Source organism: Chroicocephalus ridibundus, chromosome 2 (genome assembly GCF_963924245.1).
Source record: "Chroicocephalus ridibundus chromosome 2, bChrRid1.1, whole genome shotgun sequence".
Lineage (NCBI taxonomy): Eukaryota > Metazoa > Chordata > Aves > Charadriiformes > Laridae > Chroicocephalus > Chroicocephalus ridibundus.
Genome location: NC_086285.1, coordinates 16,260,086 through 16,284,502, shown reverse-complemented (window position 1 = coordinate 16,284,502; position 24,417 = coordinate 16,260,086). Strand labels below are relative to the sequence as shown.

At 40.7% G+C, this 24,417-nt stretch overlaps 1 protein-coding gene across 2 annotated transcripts in view; it reads right to left on the bottom strand.

The window, feature by feature from the left end:
• Positions 1-24,417, bottom strand: part of NRP1 (neuropilin 1) — a 114,834-nt gene that overhangs the window by 26,549 nt on the left and 63,868 nt on the right. For both annotated transcript variants that reach the window (XM_063324491.1, XM_063324492.1), the window contains exons 8-10: positions 8,095-8,250; positions 5,058-5,202; positions 3,302-3,633 (exon numbers count right to left, since the gene is read on the bottom strand). In XM_063324491.1, coding sequence (XP_063180561.1) covers positions 3,302-3,633; positions 5,058-5,202; positions 8,095-8,250 — 633 coding nt within the window. The remainder of the gene's footprint in view (positions 1-3,301; positions 3,634-5,057; positions 5,203-8,094; positions 8,251-24,417) is intronic.

The window sequence follows — 24,417 nt, the reverse complement described above, 5'->3', positions numbered from 1 at the left end:
GTTGATGGTTGGACTCGATGATCTGAAAGGTCCTTTCCAACCTAGGCAATTCTATGATTCTATTATGAACCAATGGTCTACAACCCTTTCTGGCCGATGGATAGAGTGCCAGTCTCAAAAGCTGATGATGATTGGAGGCTATAACCAACTAAATTAAAAAAATAATTTCAATGTTAATGCATCTGCTCCTACTTCCTAGGGGAGATTGTACCTCCAAGGTGGCTTCAAGGGGCACTGGCTGACCTGCTGTTCTGCCAGTGCTTGGAAGACAGTTGTCAGGAATTCACATGTAGATGGCTTGTCAGATCTAATTAACATGGAATTACATATTATTATATTTGAATAGCAATATAGTGCAAATGATCAGAAAAGCTACCTACCGTATGAGAAAGAATGAATGCCATTTTATGTGTAAGAAGTAGACAGACACATGTATCTGAGGAATCCTTGCTTCCTTTTTAATAGTAGTCTTAATAGCAACATATAATAATGAAAACTGTTTTATAAAAGACATCAGTACTGGAGTACTGACACATAGACATTAGAATTCAATAGGCATCTAGAATTATATTGAATCATAATTATATTGAATCATTGTCCTTTGTAGTGCAGAGCTGCCTGTGATTCAATTTTGACTGTTCATTTAAAACACGTACCGATATTCTTTGTGGGGGAGGAGAGAGGAGTATACAGTAAAACTTCACCTTGTGAGTGTCTTTTAAACAGGCGATGTCACAAATTGCTTTACTTCATTACAAAGAAAAATTATAATAAATAATACCTAAACAAAAAAGAAGCTAAACCGGTGAGAGGAAAACAATTCTTCCTAATATCTTTTAAAAGCAAAATAAGCATTGCAGAAAAATTTACAAAGGTTGTTCCAAATGGCAGGATATCCCGAAGTTTCTTGTACCAGAAATTATGAGAGGAGGTGTGAAAAACCTCAAAAAAGGGGAAGGAGGAAAGAAGTATGAAAGAGAAAGATGACTTTATGGAGTAAGCTCGAGTAAGACTACGGACAAGAAATACAAGTTGGATCTTGAAATGAAAATGGCGTTCTGTGTGGTCATTTGAGGATTTGTGATGTGCACTCCTTTGAGTGCTTGAGCTAGACTAAAGGGGGAAAAGTCCGCACATTCAAAAATAGCAGAAACTGGGTCAGCCAAAAAGGAAGGAGTTATGGTAGTCCTAGTGAAAGGAGCTGCAGGCACGGATGACAAGATCATGTTGAGAAACAAGGTGATGTTTCATCCTTTGGACATATTTTGTTGTTATATTTAGCTTGTCACTGCTCTTTCTTTTCCTGAAATGCAGTTGTTTGTTTATTGAAAGTCAAGACTTTAACCAAGTGAAACGATGTGTTTCATTTCATATAACAGGGCTGTTTCTAATCCACATTCCTGCTGTGACTCATTATAGCATGCTGTCCCATCCAGCTCCACTTACATTTAAAAATACTACATTCCAGTATTAACATTTTAAATCCCTCAGACTCCCAAATCATGGGATTTATCTGACTCTCTTTAAAGAAAACTTGTGCTTTGGAAGGAATTTTTTTAAATGTCTTGAATTTTTGGGAAGGATTATAATTATGCCACAAGAGATTTGCATTCCAGCCCTCTCCATTCCATTAATCTTGAAAGTTAATTTCTGGATGAAAGCTGAGGATGGGCTCAGTGCGTTAGTTAGCGCACTAGTTTTCTTGTCAAACTGCTAACTTCTGACAATGATGGCAAGTGCTTGTATTAGAAAACAGAAAGCCATGCAGCAGACGGCGCACTGCTTTGAAAGCATATGGCATTATTTTTTTCCCTCGTTGAGCCACAGTGTAGAAGTACATGTCAAAACAACATCTATTTTAGAAAGAAAATGGTTAGATCCCATTGTTGATTTACACTCTCTTCACACTTTATGATGAAGTCAAAACTCATGGTAACAAGAGAAAGGAGCTGACTGCAAAGGCTGAATTCATTTAGTTTTAATCCCCCAAACAAATGATGAAAAGTGATGAGAAGTGAGAAAATGCAGACATATTCAGTGAGATTAAAACAGGAGAGAATGAAGTCCAATATTTACCAAATGTGCCTGGAAAAGCTACATCCACGGGCCCACTCAGCTTTTCCTTTAAGGAAACACAGGTTTGTCCAATGGATGAGTATATATAGCAAAACAGCTTTTACATCTAATTTTCAGACTAACGCAGATGAGATACAGAGCAACTCTCAGGATTCCCATCTGCCAAGCACCGCACTGATTTGCCTTTTGAGGTCATATTTTGGTATATGGTTCCCTGATCATCCCGGTACTGCAACACCAGTTCGTGAACAGGACTGTGCCCCCACTGCTTTCCTTGAGGAACAGGGCAGAAGGACTAAAAAAGGGTTGTGCTTTTTGAGGCAAAAAGGCACTTTGTGAGAAACAATAGCGAAATGGGATGGAAGACTTAACGGATGGGATTTGAGGTAAATAAGCTAAACACTCAGTGCAATTTATGTCCTGAAAAGCATACATTTAAAGACAAACAAAACCAGGTATATTCCCAGAAACTTTTCTGGGCCACATTCATTTTCTTTTCCTTGGTGTCTAACCCTTGGTATCTAACCCAACCCAATTCATTTGGCCCTCCTCTGTAAATTTCTTGCAGTTTCGGTTTGAACCTATGAACCAGCTGCCCTTTATTGCCAAGCAACCTCCAAGACACTTCGCCTGTGACAGTGGAATAGTACTTTTCACGTGGGATGGGATAACTCCATCACTTTCTTTCAGAGGGACTTGGATCAGACCATTACAGAGAGCCTGTAAAGCTCTCAAAGGAGCCTACAGGCAGCTCAGAAGTCCAACAGGTACCCCACTGAGTTAAATAACACCATTCTCAATCTACAGCTCAGACAAAAAAGAAGCAAAAGGAAAGTAATTCAGTGTCTCAAATTGGTTTGTTCACTGTCAGTGGAAAAACTGCAGAGGAAATTCTACTTTTTTGGCAGTGTTGTATATCACCGTTGCATGGGATTTTGCAGTAACCTACGGGCCACAGAGGCACACCACCCTTGTCAGAAATCAAGTCTGATCTAGCTGTTGAATAAACAAAACCTTTGCTGCAGAGACAGGTGAATGTCCTACAGCCAGCTCCTGCCCTCAGACAGTTCCTACAGCATCCCTTCAGGGTTGCTGCCCTAGGAGTCCTTGGCTTCATCCCAACTGTGTGCCACTTCTAAGGTCAGAGATAGATGCCTATAAATTTAATGCAAACATTTTTTTTTAATGCATTTTTTTTTTTTTAGTGCAGAGCTTTCCTCCTTACCTTTATCTTTTTCTTGCTGGAATCCATGATCATTTTCCAATCTGATCCGTTGTTGCTGTAGCCGATTTTGAATTTTTTCATGAACACTTTGTTTTCTCGGTGCTTGCCTCCTTGGACAATTATGCCCCTCACTATTTTTTCTTCACCAAGGTCTATTTGAAGCCATTCATTCGTATATGGATGAGTAGTTGGTGGCAGTGCCCAACCTGAACGGCTTGTTATGAGGCGAGCATTTTCTGGGATCCAGTTTCGATCAACTTGAGTAGATGCAGTAATCTGAGAGTCAGAAATGAGCCCAGACACCATACCCAGCATCCCAGAACAAGGATAATCTACGGAGAAAAGAAAAAATAAAAATAGTTAATCTGAACAAGCACCAAAACAGAAACAGGACATATCAGTCAATTCAACTAGCAAAAGCAAGTACTTATTTCTTTCTTATATCCAAAATAATCTCTTTGGATTTGTATATAATTTTCATTTGTTCAAACCTGCACATCCTAGTTTTGGCAGGAAGTACCAAAATACTACAAGTATTTCTGGCTTGATGGGAACCAAAAGGATCAGAAAATCCTATTCTATTCTTGTTTTCTATTCTTCTTGCTAAGGCAAGGAGTGCAGGGTCACATCTGAATTTGTGAATATTTCCCTAGAGAAAACTTCCAAAATCAGCCAAAACTTGGTTGCAGATTACTTAATGTTGGTGACATTGGAAATGTAAATCTTTTATACATTCTATAAAACTTAATTTATTGCTGTACTTGAGATTTTCCTATTGCATTTCTTTGCTCTCTTGGGCTTTGTCAAATGTCACAGAAGCTAAATAGTTGCTTTTTTTATGGTCCCAGATAAATATAAATTAGAAGTAGGAAAAGCTGCTAACAAGGAATAAAAATTTCCAATATATAATGTAAAAGCAGTTCTGCTGATATTACCTTCATTTAATCTGAAAAGATTTCATAGAATAACCTGGAATTCTGTAAGACAGTAATCAGTAATAGTATTTTCCTGCTGTATGGGAACGAGTCCTGAGAAACATTTTCGAGACCAAAGAAACACCTTAAGGAGAAAAAAAATATATCCCTAGAACTATTAAACTTTAGCGTCAATGAACTGCATTAAGTGCTATAAAATGACTCTAGGTATTTTTTTAGAAAAATCAGCTTCCCCCCCCCCCCCAAGATAGTATTTTGATGAAAATGAATGTCTTTTGCCGTTACTTCAGAAAGTGCTTTGGATGGTTCTTTTGGTAGGTAACTGTGTGATATAAAGGAATTACATTCCAATACAGATCTATCAGTCAACTGACTGTATATGTCCAGTTGCTTGAACAGGCTTCAGATGACCTTGCAATACTTTTAAACCTAGTTATATATGTTTGTTCCTTGGGAAGCCTGCTGAGAACTGACTACAAATAGCAAGCATGAGAGAGAGGGACTGGAGGGTTAGGAAGGAAAAGCAAGATCTGTGTGTCTCAGGTATTTTGCATGGAACTGTAAAATAATTGCAAGAAAAGTAATTAAATCTTTTTTTTTTTTTCACTTCTTAAAGCTGAGCACCTAAAAGATAATGCCAGAACAACACTCAGATATCACTGGGTGTTTGAGCTGTCTTGTTTTATTTTCTTTTATTTTCTTAACATTTCTATATTCGGACCACAGTGGAAATCGTGAAGATGCATTTCACTCATAAAAATAAAAACCACAGTACAGGCACAATAAATCCCCTTGGTTTTAAAATCCTTCCCAAGACCTACCTGTTATCTTGCAGCCATAAACTTCAAATCTCAGCGATACTCCATTTTCCCAAGACACAGGTCTAATTCGCACAAACCGTGTTAAAACTGGTTTGGCAAAAGGTCTGTAAACAACCTCAGTGGGATTGCTATTCCCTTGAAACACCTTTGTGTGGAAAGAAAAAGTATATATTTGTTAGGCTTTCTCTCAAATGGTGTTTATAAATCTGTTTTACAGTAGTTACGATACAAGGTCTAACCAGGGCTATTTGCAGGGGGAGGGTGAGACAAAAGACTTGCATGGGGAACTATTTCATTAAACTCCTAACACTATTTTTGCAGACAGATGAGCTTTCCTTGAGGAGGAAAAAAGAAGATGTAAGGTGTTCAATGATACTAAAAAATACTTGCCACCAGCAGAGTCCCATAACACACCACAATACTGCAGAGCAGACCAGGAGAGCTCAGGGCCATCTTGAGAGCAGGAGCTCACCTGAGTGCAACAAGGGTCTCTCCACTGCCTGACTATTTTGAGGTGTTCCTAATGCCCAGATCTATACGCACACATATAGGAATGACATACACTGGCCTTTGTCACCCAAGGACTGCCGTGTCCCAGAAGAATCCCTCAATGCCCCATTAGGGCAGTTTTATTCCTCATACACTTGCAAAATGATGCAAAAAGCTACAGAACCTCAGGCCCAAATTAAAGATTTGGATTTCAATTAGACCACATACAAATCCTATGTGGCGTTAGGATAAAAACATATAATATTTTGCTGTCCTTGGCCTTAGGAGTTTTGCAGAGTGTATCGTGCAAGCCTTGCTTTGTTAACATTCTGCTTTTAAATCCTTTTTAACAAGTACTCAGACTTTCTTTCTCCTTGCATACTGAGATGGAAGTCTATTTAAAATCTATATAGCATGCTCTAAGATTTTCTCTGCGTCCCCTGAGGCTAACAGTCAAATTAGATGAACAATGAGACTTCCACAAGAAGGGACAGGATTGTGCTGTGCTTTCATGTTGAGGATCCTGCAGCCGCGCTCCTTCCTAGCAGAGCCGAAACCTTGCAGTGTTCTAGTGCAAAGAAGGTGATTCAGTTTCCTGCTTCTTCCTCACGTAGAGAGGACCAATTTCCTGTTGTTTTCCATGGATACAAACCCCTCTCCTTTTATGGGAGATTCTCCCTTTTCTTACATACAGTGTCTGCTTTCCTGTTTGTTACTTGCAATAACTGCACTAATTTGGAGCGGAGGCCAGCAGCGCACAGCTGTCAACTCATTAGGCTCAGTTACATCTCAAGGAATTTAATATAGGAGTTTCATATCTAGCAAGAGATTTTAAATGGAGCTACGTTTCTTTTCAGCAACTTTTTTTTTCTCCTGGAGGACCTGCTGTAGTTTTCTCAAGGTCTGCATCTCACAGAGAAAAGGAATCTTTCTCAGAAGTGCCCAACTCCTTACACGTGGTTAGTGCAACGCCCGTCTCGGGCTGCCTTGAAGAGATCTGCGGCTACCTACTTTTGTTGTTCCTTCAGTAGCCAAGTCTCCTTAACTTTTCATTTGAAAAACAATATCAGAGGGAGACTTGCGTGCAGTTTTTTCTTGTTCTGATCAACAGCAAAATATTGCCATTTTAGAAACCTGATTTTTTTATAAACCCTTTGAACAAATAACACAGGTTTAAGAAGTGTTCTCACAATGAAGGACAGCATGTACAATAGAAACTCATGTAAAATATACTCTTGGAGAGTTTACAAATTGAAGCTGGTAATGAAAATCAGGCATGGTCTGATTTTGAAAGAGGCATTTGTTCAGATTACAGGAACCAGAGCCAGGAAACCCTGTGCCTCGTACCAGCCACAGCGCTGGCTCCTCTTGTGACTTTGGGCGAGTCAGTTATTGTACCTTTATGTATCATTACACAGTGCCCACATTGTGGCATTTGACCTTCTAAAGTTCCTTCTTGGAACCAGGATAATGCCTGTCAAAGAGCAGCTTTCGGGATTCATTTTTTATTGTTTCACAAAGTGCTTCAGAGAAGAAAGATGTATGTGTTAAACACTGCTACCATTTTGATTAGATAAATGTAGTGGTCTTGGCATAGCACTTACAGATGAATCAGGGACAAACCAGTAACCAAATATTTAGAGCTAGATATGGTTACACTGATAGAGTTTAATATTACACAGCTCTTCTGGGTCTTCACAAAAGGGTCACAAAAAGGCTATTTTGAAGGGAGGTACCGCAGAACATTTCCAGTTGCATCAGCCCCCGGCAGCCTCTGGGGATGCTGCTCCCGGGCACATCCTGAGTGAGGTGGGAAGGGAGGCACAGCCTCACTGGGACTATTCATGTGAGAGCTGGAGCAGAATTGACTTCTCAGTAACGAGCTTTATGCTCATGGTAGCGGATAATGAAGGTTTTTTCTTATGAGTGTCTAAAGCTGTTTCATTGGGAGGTCACAGAGAGGAAATCTTGCGATAAATGGAAAGGTGATAAAAATCTATAAGGATGGAAAGATGTGCCTAATTATCTGTCTGCATGTACCCTGTCACTGAGATGGTTGGAAGTCTAACAAACTACTAGTGACTTGCCAGCACTCCTGCCAGACAGCACGGCTATGCACAAGGAGCTGAGGCGCTGACACACTGCATATCCAGAGCTTCACTGCTGATATGGGACCTACGTATTTTTTAAAAGGTTCCCCATAAGTTTTTCTTGAGGTCACATAGAAGATCTCCAGCAAACTGGGAAACAGCAACACACTTCAGGGAAAAGACCCAAACCACTCAAACACTGTGGGTACAACAGGTGGGGCAGCACCTTGCACCCTTTTCAGCTACTCTAGGCTTTGGATAAACAATTTCTGTGGCCCATTACCACTGAGACAATACCTATCTTTTGGATTTGGGATATTTTAAGCCTTGATTATACTGATTAAACCTGTGATACCTTATTTCCTCTCTTTTTTTTTTTTTTTTTAACAACTGAGAGTAACTAGACAGTTCAACAGCCTATTTCATGGCCGAAGAGAGGTAAAAGAGAAAAGACTTACAACAGGCTTGTTTCCTTCTTTCAGTGTAATCCAGTCCTCTCCATTGGAGCTGACATCAACGCGGTATGTTTTCAGGTAATATTCTTTCTTTGTTTCTTTTGAGATGGCTCCTTGAGTCCCAATTCCAGAAACAAAGCGGAGAAGGCCTAAATCTACCTGTGGTAAGGAAGGAATTGGGACGTGAGGACAATCAGTTCAGAGCATAACAGTAATGCAGAGGTGACACCCCCTCCACCCCGCCATGTTTTACAAAGATAAGAAGGATTTTATATAAAGGAAATTGCAACATATTGTTGATAATAACATAGCAATAATCTCCTCTTCTGTAAACAGTGTCATCGCAGGAGATGGGAACATGTGCCTAATTAGCCAGAAGGGCTATTTACATGCCAGAGAATTATCTTTCCTCTACGGGGGAGGAACCAGAGACCCCATCAGTGGGAGTGGGAACCACCAGACTGCAGAGAAGTTACTGTCCTCATGGAGCAGTCTGGTGAACAATGTTACTTAATACTTTCATGAACTACCTTGCGTAGATTCTAATGAAATTCGCTGAGGACACAAAGCTGCAAGGCATTGTCAATACAGAGGAGAGTCACGCGGTGAGAACTGAATGACCCTGAGGACTGCAGTGTTAGAAACGGCATGAAATTTAATAGTACAGTATCAAAGTTGCGCACTTAGGGAATGATGACAAGAATTCTGCAAAAACCCAGGAGCTCACCACTTGCAAACAGAAGGGGAGAATAGAATCCCGTGGTGTATTAGTTATTCACAAGATAATTATGAATCACTGTGTGATTTTGTTGGGAAAAAGGTAAATGAGTTGCTTGTACCGTATGACGTATTTGAAGAAAACAGAAAGAAGCATTATCACAAGTGCAATAATTCTGTTCCAACTGCCAAACATAGTAAACTTTAATCATTAGAAAATAATGTCATTTTGAACTTGCTGGGGAAATGAATGCTATGGTGTGCACATAAATGCACGTTAGAGGCCTTCTCTCTTCTACACTCATTCTCTCCCTTTCTCCCTCTCTCATGAAGTTATATTGCAACCAAATGGACAAGTGATTTGTGTTAACCTTCCTCTCCCCCAGCTATTTATTTGTCATCCAGATCTGCTTCCTCATCTAGTTCATCATGTGGCATCACAGAAGAAGTATCGGCATGGTTGGGAGGATGATGTAGGGTGCAGGACTGCGGCTACTCAAGTCAGTTCTACTGGCAAAAGAAACCTTCGTCCCGGTGCACAAGCCCAGCTGCCAAATGGCTGAAATCGGCACAAAGCTTTCTCACAGCCAGGTTGGTGACCACAGCTTTGAAACACCTGCCATTTCCTCCCAGCCTTTCTTTAGCCATAACAACAAACCAATTGAAATCAATTTCATCACCCTTTTTCTCTGCGGCTAGAACCTTCTATTTGTTTCCTAGAGCAAACCATTTAATTTGAATATAAAACGACATTATTCACAATATATTAATCAGAGTAATTTATTCCCCTAAACTTCAGTTGTCCAGACTTTAGTAGGATAATAATAGGTTGAATTAACCCTTCTCAAGTGAATGTCCCATGAATGTCTCAGGCTTTTTCATTATTTCCAAAGTACACAGGATGCAGAATATATGTCCCCTGTGTCCCACAGGCATCCTTTTTCCTGGATGTATGTCATATATCCAAAGGCGCTGGAGCGGTTAAATCAACATACTCTGCATTCTCTCTCAAAAGGCTGAAGGAAGTGCTATTGAGGACAGGCTGGCTGCTCTCTCAATGCCCATGTCATAGGCAAGGCATTTTGAAGTCTTCCAACACAAGAATAGCGGCCTTGTGCGTGACAGATAGAACGAGCTTTCAGGGCAAAGCCCCTGCCCCAGTTTTTAAGGCTGGTAAAGTCCATATGTAACATTTCAGCCCTTGTCTTTAGGGGTGAAATACTGTAACATTTTGTTTTGTCCTGATAAAAAAAATCCAGTCTTAAAAAAAAAAAAATCCCAGCACCGCCTTACAAAAACAATCAAGTGATTTAAAGTAACTGGAGAGTCTCAGATGTTAGATTGTTGCAATCTGAAAGTTAATGGGGGAATCTGGGCATCATTGCGCTGAGCAATCTCAGCCTAACTTCAAATGCTCTCCAAACTGTACTCCGCTGATTGTAAAGTGTGCTGCACGGAGTTATGTCCAATACCACATTCACTTCCAGGCTGAAGTGCACTTGAAAATCTGGAAGTCTGAGGGAGTGCAGAGCTAAGTTATTTAAATGATCTGCTTCTCTTACAATCTGAAACAGCTCTTCAGTTTTGAAATGATTAGGGTCCCAAGCCTGCACCGTTCCAACTGATTTGAAATGATTCTAGTAGGGGCTTTTTAATATACAGTAAGTACTTCATTGTGAATAAAGTCAAGCAATGGCCTATTACAAGAGTTCTAGGCATTTGAAGCCAAGTTAAAATTTAATATCGGGGCCTTAGGAGAAGGTTTGATTAGTTGATGCCTGAGCTAACAATTGCAGCTACCAGTCACTGACCGTTCAGGCGACTCAGGCTTGTCCCATCAAAGAACTTCAGGCCCCCAAATTTTGCTTGGTCCCAAATGCTGGTTGGTATTCAGTACACCCCCTTAACTCCTGAGGCACTGAATATCCTACAGCATCTATCCCACTGCCCAGTGGGATACACAAATGATATAGACATCTGTCTTCATGCCTAAAACCCGGCAGAATTCAAAAGGCAGGCAGAAATTCTCCTGCCAGAAGTTAGCAGCTCACTGGGAGAGGCTCTGCGAAGACCTCTAATTTATTGCCTGTAGGTAGGGAAGAGGCAACCTCATTAGTGCCCCTGGCTCCAGTAACTACGTAATACGGTACAGGAGGTATCTCTTCTTGTTAGGGAGAACATCTCTTCACATAGATGTGCCCTCTCTGGATCAGCAAATCTTTACTTGCTTCTTGAAAACTGGAACTATGTCAACAGCAGTCCTCTCCTGGAGCCCTAGAAGCTGATGGGTCGAGTGTTCAGCTGCGTGCCACAGCTTTAAACCCCTCGCAAAAACAAGCTGTAACCCCCGACCTGCCGCATGCTGGGAGGTGTTTGCTCACAAGCTGATACAGGAAAAAAGAATAACCTTTCTCCATCAGTGTTTTGTGAGAAAGGAGCAGTGCAAACAAGGAAGGTGGGGCTAAACAGCAGAGAAGTGGAACAGTTGGAGTTTTTAGTACTAACTCTGCGTCAGTGCAGAGGTCCAGGAGAGAGGCAGAGCTTAAGGCATTTTCCTCCCTTTGACACGTCTCTGCAGCGGCCTCTGGAGAGGAAACGCTCCTCTCCAGGTGTGCACAAACGGAATTGCAACACTGAGCACCCCTCTGTGGTGCCTAAGTATCTTTGTAAATCAAGCTGTAAATGTACCAATCTTCTTCTCTAAGTAAGGTGATAGAAATAAATTATGTAGAAGACTACCTTGGAAACTGCATGACACATCTTAAGGGGCTGTTAAGCTCACCTTCATTAATCACTTTGTGACGTATTTTGTTTGCTTTCCAATGTCTTTTGAAAGTTTACCTTCTGTAAAATGCAAAATTGTGCATAAAATACACATTCTAAATGTCACAGGGACTGCTCAGAGTTGACGTTTAACCACATCAAGTGCTATTAACAACTGGAGCCTGAAGGTACCAAGATGCAGCTGTGCTAAGACCCAGCTCTTCCGTACGATGCTGTCCAGAGGAACCGTTGTGAAGGACAGCAGCTCTGGTACAGCTGTGTCACCAAACAGATCAGAGTTCGCATGCTTTTTGGAGGCTTATGTTTATAGAGTCCAACTGTCTGTGTAATTTCCAGTCAGCTTAGTATGTCCTCTCCAGAGAGGTCTCCAAGTGTTAATGTAACCAGAGGTAACCCATTTTTCTCAGATCTAGTCTCCTCCATCTGTGATAGTAATACAAATATTTAACAACTAGCTTTTTGTTTTGGGCATCTTGTGCCTTTTTGTTTCAAGAACTTGTGTTTCACGTTAAAATGAACTGTGGAGAGAAGTGGTGATGAAATACGGTACTTTTGAAGACGAACATCAAATGCATTTCCCTGTAATTATTTGACGTTTAACTTTCTGCACATATGATAAACAAACATCTGGTATTTATTTTAGAGGATGCAAGTGATTTTCTAAGTTATTGCATGCTGTATGGCTGTGATCCGAGACAGGCAGCTGTCTCCAAACCTGAAATCTTGACATTTCATTTCCATGACCAGAGTTTCAGCTTTGACTAACTGCAGTATGTTGCTAGTTCTTTTTTTTCCCAATTTTTCTCACTTTCATTCAGATTAAAAAGCATATCTCTTCTGGAAAATGATGCCTTAGGGCCTTATCCAAAACCACAGCCTTTGATAATTGCCCGTGTTGCAATGTGACCGCCTTTATTGGTAACTACAAGAGTGGGAGCGGACTTGCCTATAGGAATTGGCCCCTAACTTACAAGAAACGAGGAACATCTCAAGCGTGTATTTTTTTCCAGGAGAGAAATGTTCATGTAAAAAAAGCCCCAGTTGTTCCTACTTCTAAAATCAATTTCTTTCCTGTGAATGCATATTGCAAGACGCTAGCTGTTTCTACATATGAATTACTTCCTCTCTATTTATTCTGCAATATCTTTTAGCATCCAGGAAAAACATTTTTATTGCTGTCTTACTGTCTCCAAAAAAATGTGGGTGGGTGACACATTTTTAAGACATAGATATGCAAGGGGTGGCATATGCATTTTATTAGACACCAGTTGAGGAGAGGGAAAAAGAATAACATTTAGCTCTGCACAATATATCATGTAGGAAAGCTTAGCAAACCGCTGGATAAGGAACAACATACAAGATGCACGACTTGAAATGAATATTGCTGCTTCCTGTCGTCATACATAACCATGTCATAGGATGGAAGACCTTATTTTCAGAATGAAAATCTGCCTTGCTAAATAAAATACAGTCATTGAGGGAGCTGTAGCAAGGGAGCAGTTTTACCAGCTTTTAACACTCCTACTGTAGGTCTGTTCAACAGCCTGAGAAAATAAAGGACAAAGTGCTGGAGTTTGATTAACAACAGGAAGCTTTTTGTTGTGGGCATCTCTTGTGGCTTGAAAAGCTGTATAATCCATCACTTGACACAGTGTACCAAAGTAAATATTTTTAGAGAACTGTGTCACTTCCCTAGATAGCATACAGTGCTCTGGGTCAGATTAACTGTTGTGACGCTTCACTGTTCTCCTGTCAAATATTTAATTAAGCAAGAGTTAATCTTTTTTATTAGGTATTGCTGCTGATTTGACCAATCATGCTCTCCCATGATGTATATATAACTGTCACTTAATTCCTTTATTTATTGAGCTTTAAGTAAAGAAGACTGTCATGCTAAGTAAAAATGGCACAGGCTGTAGTAGAAATTCTGAAAATAGTTTCATTAATTTGGCTTGAAAATTACATCCAGAAGTCTGCGCCCTTGAAATGAGTAGTCATTGCAAAAGCACAACTCCTGGATTAATGACAGGGAGTAAATATTCATCCCGGGTTTAAGTCAAAATAGTTAAGCCTGTAAACCATTTCAGATCTTTGTGCAAAATTCTCTGTGATATTTGTGCCAGCTCCGTGAAGAAAGTGAGGAGAAAATATCGCTGTTAGTAAGATCTCTCCTGAGTCACTGAAGTCTATGATTCTCAGTCTTTCTCATTGACCTTGACAGCAACATCCTGAAAGCCCCCGGAGAGAAAGCAGCTAATCACATGCTCAACTTCTAGTCTGTGCCTAACGACTGTCCTTAGTCCATGTGCTTTGCTGAACCGATGCTTATGTGACTTGGCAAAAATGGGGAAGCATGAAAGAGAAGACGAGCAAACATTCGTGCCAAAGGAATAGGAATGCTTGGCAGCAAAAAGGAAATGAACTTTCTTTAGCAGTTGAAATATTCCTCACAATCTTCACCTTCTGCCCAAATCTTTTTCTGCAGCAGAAAAAACGTAAGTGTAAAGATTCCCTCAACTGAAAACAAAGAATAGACTCAAAGGATGCCGTCACACTGAGATACCAAGGCTAGGATTGTAGTATTGAGTACAGTAATTTTTTTTAGAGGCAGATCAGCCAGTTTCTACAAGAGAAAATTTAAGATAATGATCAAAAAGTATGACTGACAAACATAAGAGAACTTCAGTCGTCATTGTGCGGCTGGTTCAAGAAGGAAAGACGCAGAAAGGGTAGGAAAAATGAAATCCAGAAACAAAAAGAAAAAAAAAGAAAAGACAAGAAAAAATGAAAGAAAAGGCCTCTGTGTCTCTGACAGAGCAAAGATAATGCTTGTGTGGGCTGTGTTGCATCTGGATTCATGGCACATTCTCCCACTCTTATGTTAATTTTTTTTTGCATAAATCAGAAGCAACTAATTAAAAAAGAAATATTTAATTCTGACATGTTCTTTGAACTGGTGTTCCATCTGGTTCTGTTTGAATAGTAAAATCTGCTGTAGTTGTAAAAATTGGCAAGCAGCACTCTGGTAAAGAGAAACAAAAGAGACTCAGTACAGCAGGTTAATACACTAGCATTTCAACTTGAGACATTTCCAGAATTCAGCAAACCAAATCGCTCCAGTATGGAAACTATAAAGATCAAATGTGAAAGAGAAATGCTGCGAGTGGGCCGGGAGAAGCATTGCCACTGGTACACATTAGCTCTGCGTGACATTTTTAGTGCGAGCCTTTGAAGGAGTTTGGTTTAAAAGCGAGGGCGATGCAACGCTCCCCTGAAATGGGCGCGCTGTGTTGTATGAAACGCATCCAGTGCACATGCAGTGATAGGGAACGATCCTTCTGCTATTCATTTGCAAGCTCCACCTTAACGCATTCATGTGGCGCTCTGATGTAACACGATCGTTATTCAGAAGACTCAGAAAATACCTTCTTCTTAATTTATTTTTTTACTTGGAAACTACTTAAAACCTGAACACCAAGACACAATAAACTCTGATAACAAAGGGAGGAAAATGTAATCGTATTGGGATTTCTATAGACTCTGGGATCTAAGTAATCAGCATCTTATGCCATTCGAACCCTCCCTGTAGCCATGAAGAGAAAGGCTGATTAACTCCCAGTGCTTTAGAAAAAGATTGTTTTACATCTTGCAGGAGCATATCTTGCTGTGAAATATTACTTCTTTAAAATGAGAACCTTCGCTTCGGCACTACATTAACTTGCAAATGGATAACCTAAGACATGTACAATGACTTGGTCAAAAAAGGAGGAATGTGAATGGCCCCTTTCTCCAGCTAAGATACTTAGGAACCCTTGCTGAGCAATAAATGAGTCAGGAACGTAATACTTTTAATTAACGTTTTCTGAATACTCATTTGTAATTTACATTTAATTTTAAACCTGAGCTTAATCCTCTGATCTGGAATGAAGACAACTATTTAGTGCAGTTTGAATGTAACCTTCCCCAGTTTGTGTTAGAAACTATAGAAAAAGGAAACTCTATAGCAATACTTGCAGAACCACTCTTTTCTGAGAGAAGGACATAATTGTAGGACTTTTTTTTCGCCCAAGTGTACTGAGCAACTAATGCACAAATGGGAAACAAGTAAGCCAAAGCTTCTCTATCAGACTGCTTCACATGTGAATAACCGGGCTTTGGGTGGAAAACACTAATTTTTGCCTAAAAAGTTCTTCTGTAGCATTTTTTTGCCAGCTGCTGTCCTGTTGGAATCACAGGGTACAGGCAGCAGGGCTTGATTTATAATACATTTTGGTCTTTTGAATTTAGCTACAATATTACACATACGTAAGCACTCAGAAATAACCTCTGCTTCTTCCTGTTTGGCAGCATACCTACGTTAATTGGGTAGGAAGCCGGCGAGGGGATGATATAATATGCAGGATTAAACCTCTCCTGTCTCAGACAGCACACCTTGATGGGGTAGATAGATCTGACTGTGCAATCACTGTGTTCAGAGAAAGTTTCACTGAGATCACTGGAATTTGTTACACTCAGATATTCTTGAAAGTTCAGGCTTTGGGTTTTTCTATTAAAAATAGCAACAAAATGGGGAAAAACTGCCAGTGTCTATGATTTAATACTTTTTAAACCTAATTTCACTGGCAATTGGAATAGGCGTATAACCTGTGTTGTGTAGAACTATATGTATTTTCTTGTGATCATCTTTCTCATCTTGGAAAATCGGCACAGTCTCTTTAAATCAGTCAGTCATCCACAGGAGTCTGCATTCATTTATTCTCTGTTAAATGGAACTGTCAGTTTTGTTGCACCAAAATTCGATTTTCTATTTCATACGCATTGTGTATGATGATTTTAATTTACTACTGGGTCACCAAGCAAGTCACTGCTTTTTTAAAATATGAGTTTCTGCTACCTTCTAGAAAAATGTCAAGTAGCTGCAGTTAGACGGTGTGGTGAGGGTACTGCAAATGTATGGTGAAAAACGAGAGGCAAAGACGACACAGGCAAAGATCATTTTGCTTTTTGCTTGGTACGTCCCTCATAGCTCTGAGGAAATGCACACATATAGATGAAATGCTTCCGAGGCTGTGGTTTGGAAGATGCGCTCTTGTCCCCTCCTTCGGAGGAGGAAGGGGGACAGCAGAAGTGATGGTGCAGGCTAGTGACTACTGAGACAACTTGCCCCCCGGTGCTAAAGCAAACCAGTGAGACTGGTTGCACTCCAGCTCTGCCCTTCTCTCCACAAAGCCTGCTCAAACTCCAGCCGTGGGGATTACATTCCCAGGGTTTTCTTGACCAAAGAATGGTGCCTGGTTTGTGTAGCCCCACCTGGGCTCTTGAAAAGTTGCCCTATCTCCAGCTATGTAAAGAGCAAAGCTATTGATTTTTAAGCGGTGTGGCTTTTAAAAATAAACACAGGATGTGTTTTCTTAGTTAAGCATATCATGAAAGGGGGGAACACTCCTATGGACAGTTAATTTTTATGGCCTGATAAGAGCATTTTAAAATTATTCTGTGCTATGTCAGCCCTTCAGCCCAGAGCTTGAATTAAATAGGATTTGCAATGGAGGAGCCTGCTCCCCTCTGTATTCAGGCAGAAAGCTGCCTAAGTCTATAGTACAATAAGCTATACCCTAAATAAGACCAGTTAAAATACACCCTGGTTTTATATGTGATAGAACAAATCGATCTTTTCAGCAGCTGCAGAGGATCCGCACCAGAAATGGGTTTGGCCCAAAGTGCTCAACGCAGGAGGCTGCAACGAAGAGGAAGAGCAGACTACACAGGTACAGCTGGCTGGTGGAAGTTACGTGTAAACAGTGCTTCTCTGATGAGAAGCCAGTTCCTGAAAACAGAGGAACCAAACCTTAGCTTAATGTCTGGCCAACTGCGTTTTCTCTGCTAGTAGGTTTTGTTTATCAAACAGCCATGAAGTTCACTCATGCCTTTTTAATGAGTCTTTTAAAAACTTGAATGAAAATATCAGAGGTAAAGCAAAAATGGAAGTATTTGCCTGTTGAAATATACCTTTTTTTGTCTTTCTTTTTTTTTCCTTTTCTTTTTTTTTTTTTTTTTTTGTGGGAAGAAGACAAATTGCTTTCTGAAGGGCACGTATTTACCACTTGGAAGAAATCTCATTTATCTTTCTACTTTACCTATTTTGCTACTGCTGTGAAAATGTCACCTAATGGGCAGAACAGAATGAAAGTGGGACAGAAAAGCAGGATGACACAAGGATAGTGGAGGCAAATAGTAGCTCAGCAACAGAAAATCTGGAGCACGGATGCTGGGATGGGGAAGGGCCCGTAGGACTCATGAACTCTTCAGCTTCATACTACTGTGCAGGTGCGGAAAGAGTGAATAAAAATGCACAATCGTCTCTGTGAAGCACTCAGCAGTACACCTATCATCTCCAACCGAGGGTCGGCCCCGGGAGAACAGGGACCTTTAGCTCAGTAACAACTCTGCTTATTATAACATGCCTCAGCTGTGCGTTCCTACCCTGTGTTTCGAGCCACTACCCTTAGTCACTGAACTTCTAGCCTTGAGCTCTACCTCACCCGCAGTTTGACACCTGCCTAGTCTTGTAGACTAATTTATTTCTGCTGGACTCCGAAAAATCTCCTTCTGAGATCCCTTCCTTCCCATCTGCAGAAAGTCCTGGCTGCGGTGGAGCAGATGTATTGCAGTGCCTGGTAGCTGGGTGGGCAAGGCTGCTCAGCCCCCGCAGGGTCTGCAAGCCAGCTGGGAGAGAGCTCCCCTACCAAGCAGAATGGCACAAACAACTGATTTTTTGGCTTGATGGCAGTTTGAAAAACCAGCAAATAATAATAAATGTTTTGAGTAAAGCCAGACACGTGAATATGGAAAAAAAAAAAAAAGAGAAGAATAATTTTGTACAGAGGTTTTTAAGTGGCTTTAATTTCTGTGAAAGAAAGCAGAAAAGAAAGATGTGATTTAAAAAAACCCAGCAAACTGTGGTATTCAGTTTAAAAACATTTTTAAAGGTTTTAACTTCTTTGCCTCCTGGAACCAACCAGTGAAAGTGAGATAAATTTACAAAATTATTTTAGTAGATGCTGAATCAGTGCTTTTGCTGGACACATTTTTAATTCGCTATCTCAGCTCTAAAGGGCCATCTGTCTTACAGCAGCCGTTGAGGGGATGTAGGGCTGGACTGGGAAGTGGATGCATAGGTAATTACAGAGTTATATACAAACTACTCAGATCTCGGCATAATGGATCCCCTGAAAGAACTGAAACTATTATAATGATTAGGCTGGTAGCGGAGGCTCGGAGGGGCTCCGCTTCTGCTGCTCCTCCATATGTTGCACGCAGGATTGCTCGAAGCCACGCAGGACTCCCCTCTGCATTAGGGCTGATGTTGAAACATGTCAGGGGGAGGTAGAGAGAATTTTCTTCTAAACTGCATTTTGCACCTGCACTTCTGGAGCAATAAGGCTGCCAATGGTTTTGCACAGTTCTCTGAGCATCCCTTCAGCCTCCCCAGAGTGATAAATCTATGGCTGGGAACTTTCTGGTACTAAAATAGCTCTTAAAGCACTTTGAATAATCAAAAAAACCTTCATACTTTGTAGGGCCCTTTTATTTCTCCCTCTCCCTCTTGTCTAATTTCAGTACTTGCCTTTGTGAAACTCTACCATTTATTCGCATGTCACAGTAAATAAAGGTACGAATGTATCCTGCTGGGTCAATTAACCCCGGTTCTGCGCTGTGTCACAGTCTGTACTGGCTGTGATTTCCAGAAAGGAATATTCTTTTGTCATTCTTTGCCCATGTGCAAAGTATGTTAAGACTGTAAGATAACTGTAACACTTTTCCACACAAAGCTAACTCTGCTTTTTGTAATTTCTGGAGTGCAGTTATGAACTGTAAAATGTCATGAACCAAATACATGACTTGTATTCTAAAGCGGTAGAGAAGACAAAGGACTGACAGATTTTGTGCTTTCATGTCAGTGTGCTCCCTAATGATGGGCAAGCCCTGCCACAAAGCCTCTGAACTTCAGCTCTCAGGCAGTCCTTCAAAGGCTAGGAGAACTGGGAGGCTGAGGTTTCCCAGGTTTCATGTTATTCTGTGCAGTAATATGATGCACTTCACTGCGATACCAAACTCCAAAAGAAACAGAAATAATAAGAATAAAAATAACAGGCATTGTTGACTTGCACTTCCTTGGGCTTTCATGTGAAATATTTAGATAAGCTGGCTTGGTAAAGTCAACCTAAACAGCTGCCTGATGTAAGAATAAACCTGTTAATGAAACAAATGTGCTGTGCAGCAGCATATATAAATACCGACTACATTTGTAAGGGAATACCTGATAAGGAAATAAGCTATGACACAGATGAAAGGTCGAGACACCAAATGATGAACTGCAATTATTTTCAGAAGTGCTACAGGAATAAATCTGTACTAATCTATATACCAGTTCACCTCAGCAATGCATGCTTCTGGGTTTCACTTACAAAGGAACAAATAATGAAGAACGTAGGTTACTGCAAATGTAAAGGAATGAAGACAAATGTGGAAGGAAAATTCCACCTCAGAGGTCCCTCTTATTCTGGAGAAGTAGTGTATACATAGAAGTGTTTTAAATCAATGGAAGTATATTTTCCTTGAACGGGAGAGTTAATGTTAAATAAACAACTGATATTTCAATCAGTGGAGGCGAGGGGGATCTCCCAGGTTGCTTCTTGCAGGGGCCTATTCTTACCTCTCTCTGCCCTTTCTCCAGATCCCTAAATGCTGCAAGATGCCGAGGGAGAACCGTGCACCAGATCAGCTGATATTCCTCGGGCTGCCCGGTCTAGAGAATTACTCTGCAAGAGTTGTAGGTGCCAAAGGGATGGGTGAGGGATGAGGTGGAGGTGGGCAGGCAGAGCCCAGAGGGAGCGACCAGACCTGGTCCCTCTGCAACCCTCTGACTCCGGCCATTTCCACGTGATACCACATCTGTGCCCTGCTCAGAAACCCCGCAGCACAAATTTGGGCTGGATTAGCCATTTATGTCATATTAGCCAGGACACACAATAGGGAGTTCATCTTAGTATATGGCCGTATGTCAGCTGCAGAATGACAGATAATACCCAATCCAGAGTATAATGTCTATTTATGTTAACCTCCTGTTAACCTTTTTGGAATGAATTTGAACTGGCAGAGTGTGTTTATACCAGAGTAGTGCTTTTTTGTTTTATGGCCGCAAAGTTTTGATCTGATAGTAGGATTCTTAAAGCTGGATTTATGGTTTTGTCCAACCCCGGCCATAATATGAACTGAAGATCCCGTGTTATTAACAAACATACTTTGCTTTCTGGGCAAGCTGGAGGTCTCACTCAGTGTTTCAGGATGAGAGAAAAATTGTGCCACCCAGAAACTACCATCCAGCTTCGTGGGAGTGTAAAGATTTGTGTTCTGTGCATTAGAAGAAACATTTTGATAGAAAACATACAGATTCTGCAGCAAAAGTACCCAGAAGGTGTTGCTCCTTGCAGGTTTGAAAATGCACACCGTTATGAGGATTGATGATAGCAGAGGTTCCCAGTGACCCCGGTAATAGGCAATCAGTCTCTCCGCAAAACCACACACACATGGGTCTCAAGTGTCTTCAGCTGGTGGCACCTCTGCCTTGGGGTGCTCCTCCCGGAGCTCCCCGCCCCTGCCCTGCCCCAGGGGGCTGTTGACCACCACCCGTCGGGGCGTCCCCAAGGCACAAGCTTGCCCCATGGCTCCTGCTCAAAGGCTTCAGAAACAAGACGCAAAAAGTTCCCTAAATATAAAAATTTCGCATGTTACTTTTTCAGATGAGTGTAAACGTAACCGCTGTTCTTAGATGCAAACATTAAATCTACTCTGTAAAAATACAATTACTGCTGCCATGGCAGAAATCAGTCGTCCCTTTTGAAGGAATGCCTTGAAAATGCAATCATAAAATCCCTGCACGTTATGGATTTCATTAACATTGTACTCCCCTAGGATTCCCAATTGCACAATAACAGGAGTTCTTTAAATTTTAAATACCACAGACAGGAACAGTTTCACTAAAACCAGATGTGAAACCCTCGCACTGGCCTTCTTACTGGTTCTGAGTACTGAAACTGGCTGGTAATTGATACCTATTAACATGTTTGTTGTTCAGATTACAGAAATGGAAACACTATACTATTTTTCCTGTGAAAGGATACGTTAATGAGGGACAATGACTTATGTTGCAATGGCAGTTCCCTGCTCTTGATTAAATTAAAGGGCTGTTTTTATTTTTTATTTTAAATTATGCTATTTCACACTGAAGCGTAGTCAAGTGTGTGAAACGTAAGTGTAATAAACAAGTTGGCTGAGCTTAAGGTTGAGAAGGTAATAACATCCCATATGACAATAAACTAACTTCATGCTCATTTTTGGCAGCCCTTGGCTCTTGCATATCTTTATTCCATTCATATTAGAAAATCCACAGACTTTATTAATGTTTTTTTAAAGAAGAAATTCAATCTGGAGTGACTCTGTTTCTGATTATGGAGTCACTCCAAATCTCAAGTTAGTTGAGCAATTTTCAAAAGTGTGTCTGAGGGTAAAAATAAAATGGAGAAAGTACGGTGCAGACTGATGGTGTGACTGTGCTATGGATATTTTGAATCTAAGCTTTGACATTTATTTCCAAAAAACTAAGGAAAGGAACGTTCAGGCAGCTTTTGCTTAGCAGAGCCCGCTAAGCAGGCGGCATTCAGATGAACTCAGGAATTAGTACCTTGTCAGCCACAAAGAAGCAATGTAGTTTTTCCACCAAAGAATGGGTTTCACGTCCACAGATGGAATTCATGCAAATCCATTACTAACAACCAGCCAACACTGTTTTCCTAATTATTTTGAGCGAAATGGTCCGAAAGACGTCAACACCTCAAAGGAGACAATCATATCGCATGCCCTCTAGACGTCCTCTATAGATACAAATCTCCCTTTGCTGATACTTAACTGAGGTTTTCTGTTTCTTTTGTCTTAGTAAAAACATTAACCTTGAAGGGAGGGGTAAAAGGAAGGGAAAGGAGAACTATAATATTTCCCCTATACAAAAAAAATATTATACACTAAGGAAAGTAGTATTTGGAGCTGAATTTTCAAGCTGCTTTGCCCATGTATGATTGTACCTATCTCATATACATGCCGTAGTTGCACATGCATATTAGCAGTTTGAAGGCAGACATCACTATTAACCAGCTGCAGTGTGTGTGCAGGTATGGAAACCTGCAATCGTGAAAAGATTAATGAATACTGATACACACAAAATCTTCCTCTCTCAGACAAGGACATATAGGCAGAAAGTTTTACTTTAAAAGTTCCAAGTTCAGCATTGCTATATCCTTCAGACTGTTTTTTGCTGTTGAATATTTTCTAGAGTTCTTGCACTGTGCAACAAAAACCTATTTATGCTGTAGTGCATAAAAGCAAATACTTCAAATAAATGACTAGTTTACAATAGCATACAGAACAAAACAGAACAAAGTGACCTCAGTCATTCATATCCAAGTGTCTTCCTCCTTTTATAAACTACTACGATTTTTTTTTAACGGGTAGTTTCGGAGTATTTTATTAGCTGCGTGTCCTTGATTGTTTGTCTGTAAGCTCTTATGGAGCGGAACATCTGTTCCTGGGGATATTTGTACGGAGGAAACACAGGATTTCAATATTTTATCCAGGTACAAACTTGCAACATGTGCTTACTGCCAATGGCATCAAGCCTTTGTAGAAGGTAGGGGTTCACATGTGTAAGGACCCCGTTACTGAGTTGCCTGATAGTCTGAAGCGCTTAGCACCCATCTCAAGATTGTCAATAAAGTTTAACAGGAAAACATTTAGAGCACATTTGGAAGTTTGAATAAACTATGATAGTATTTAATTAAACAATAATAAATCCGTATAAGAATGACACAAATAATAGAACCAAAGATGAGTTAAACCGTTGTACCTTGTGAAAAGCCAGGGGATGGCATACTCTCCAAACTAGCTCGGTTGCTTCTGCTACATAGGCTGAATGGTAGAAGTGATTAACAAGTCTTCTGCAACATGTGTTAAGCATGCCCATTTGATGCAATGAATCTCCAAGCAAGACTTTGTAGGCTCAGTCTTGCAAACAAGCCCCAGCTTTGCAGCAAAGGCTGCTACAGCCCAGTTGCTCTGCCATGAAGTCTGCCTTAGGGGTGTTGGTCCCTCCACATGGGCCCTGGGTGGTGGAGGAGATGCCCTAGAGCTAGATTGCTCAGGGAAATGGTTCATGCTACCTATTTCAAACCAGGGGCTCGGTGAAGACCTGTGGCCTGAGCAGTACAGCATACAAATAACCACCAACTTCTTGCCTGATGTGGTAGCTGGAGGCAGTGTAAAGCCGCCAAAAATCATGCTCAGTGGTTGTTCCACCCCCTGAGAACCCTGGTTTATGGCAGAAGGCAAAGGAGGTTGAGAAATTCATGGGCAGGAGGCCTGAGGTATCCTGAGTTGTTTTAAGCACAAACCCCAGAGTAGCTTGGATTCTGTTATGTGTTTGTTATTTAAAAAAGTTAATGGTAAAAAAAGTCCTTTGAAACTTTTTCTCAGAAAGATCTAGTTCTGAGTGAAAGGATTAAGCTAGGTATATATATGTACGTAGTCATCATAACTTAATAAAGTTAATAAGCACACAGAACACATGAATGAGATTTGACCAGCTCTCTTGTTTTGATTATCCAGTCATAAATGCGTAAGTGACAGCAGAAAAGAAGGAAATAAAGAAAAAGCGGCGGCCCTCCGACCAGATGAAACACATGGAATTTGATTCTGATGCATTCCACCCTTTTT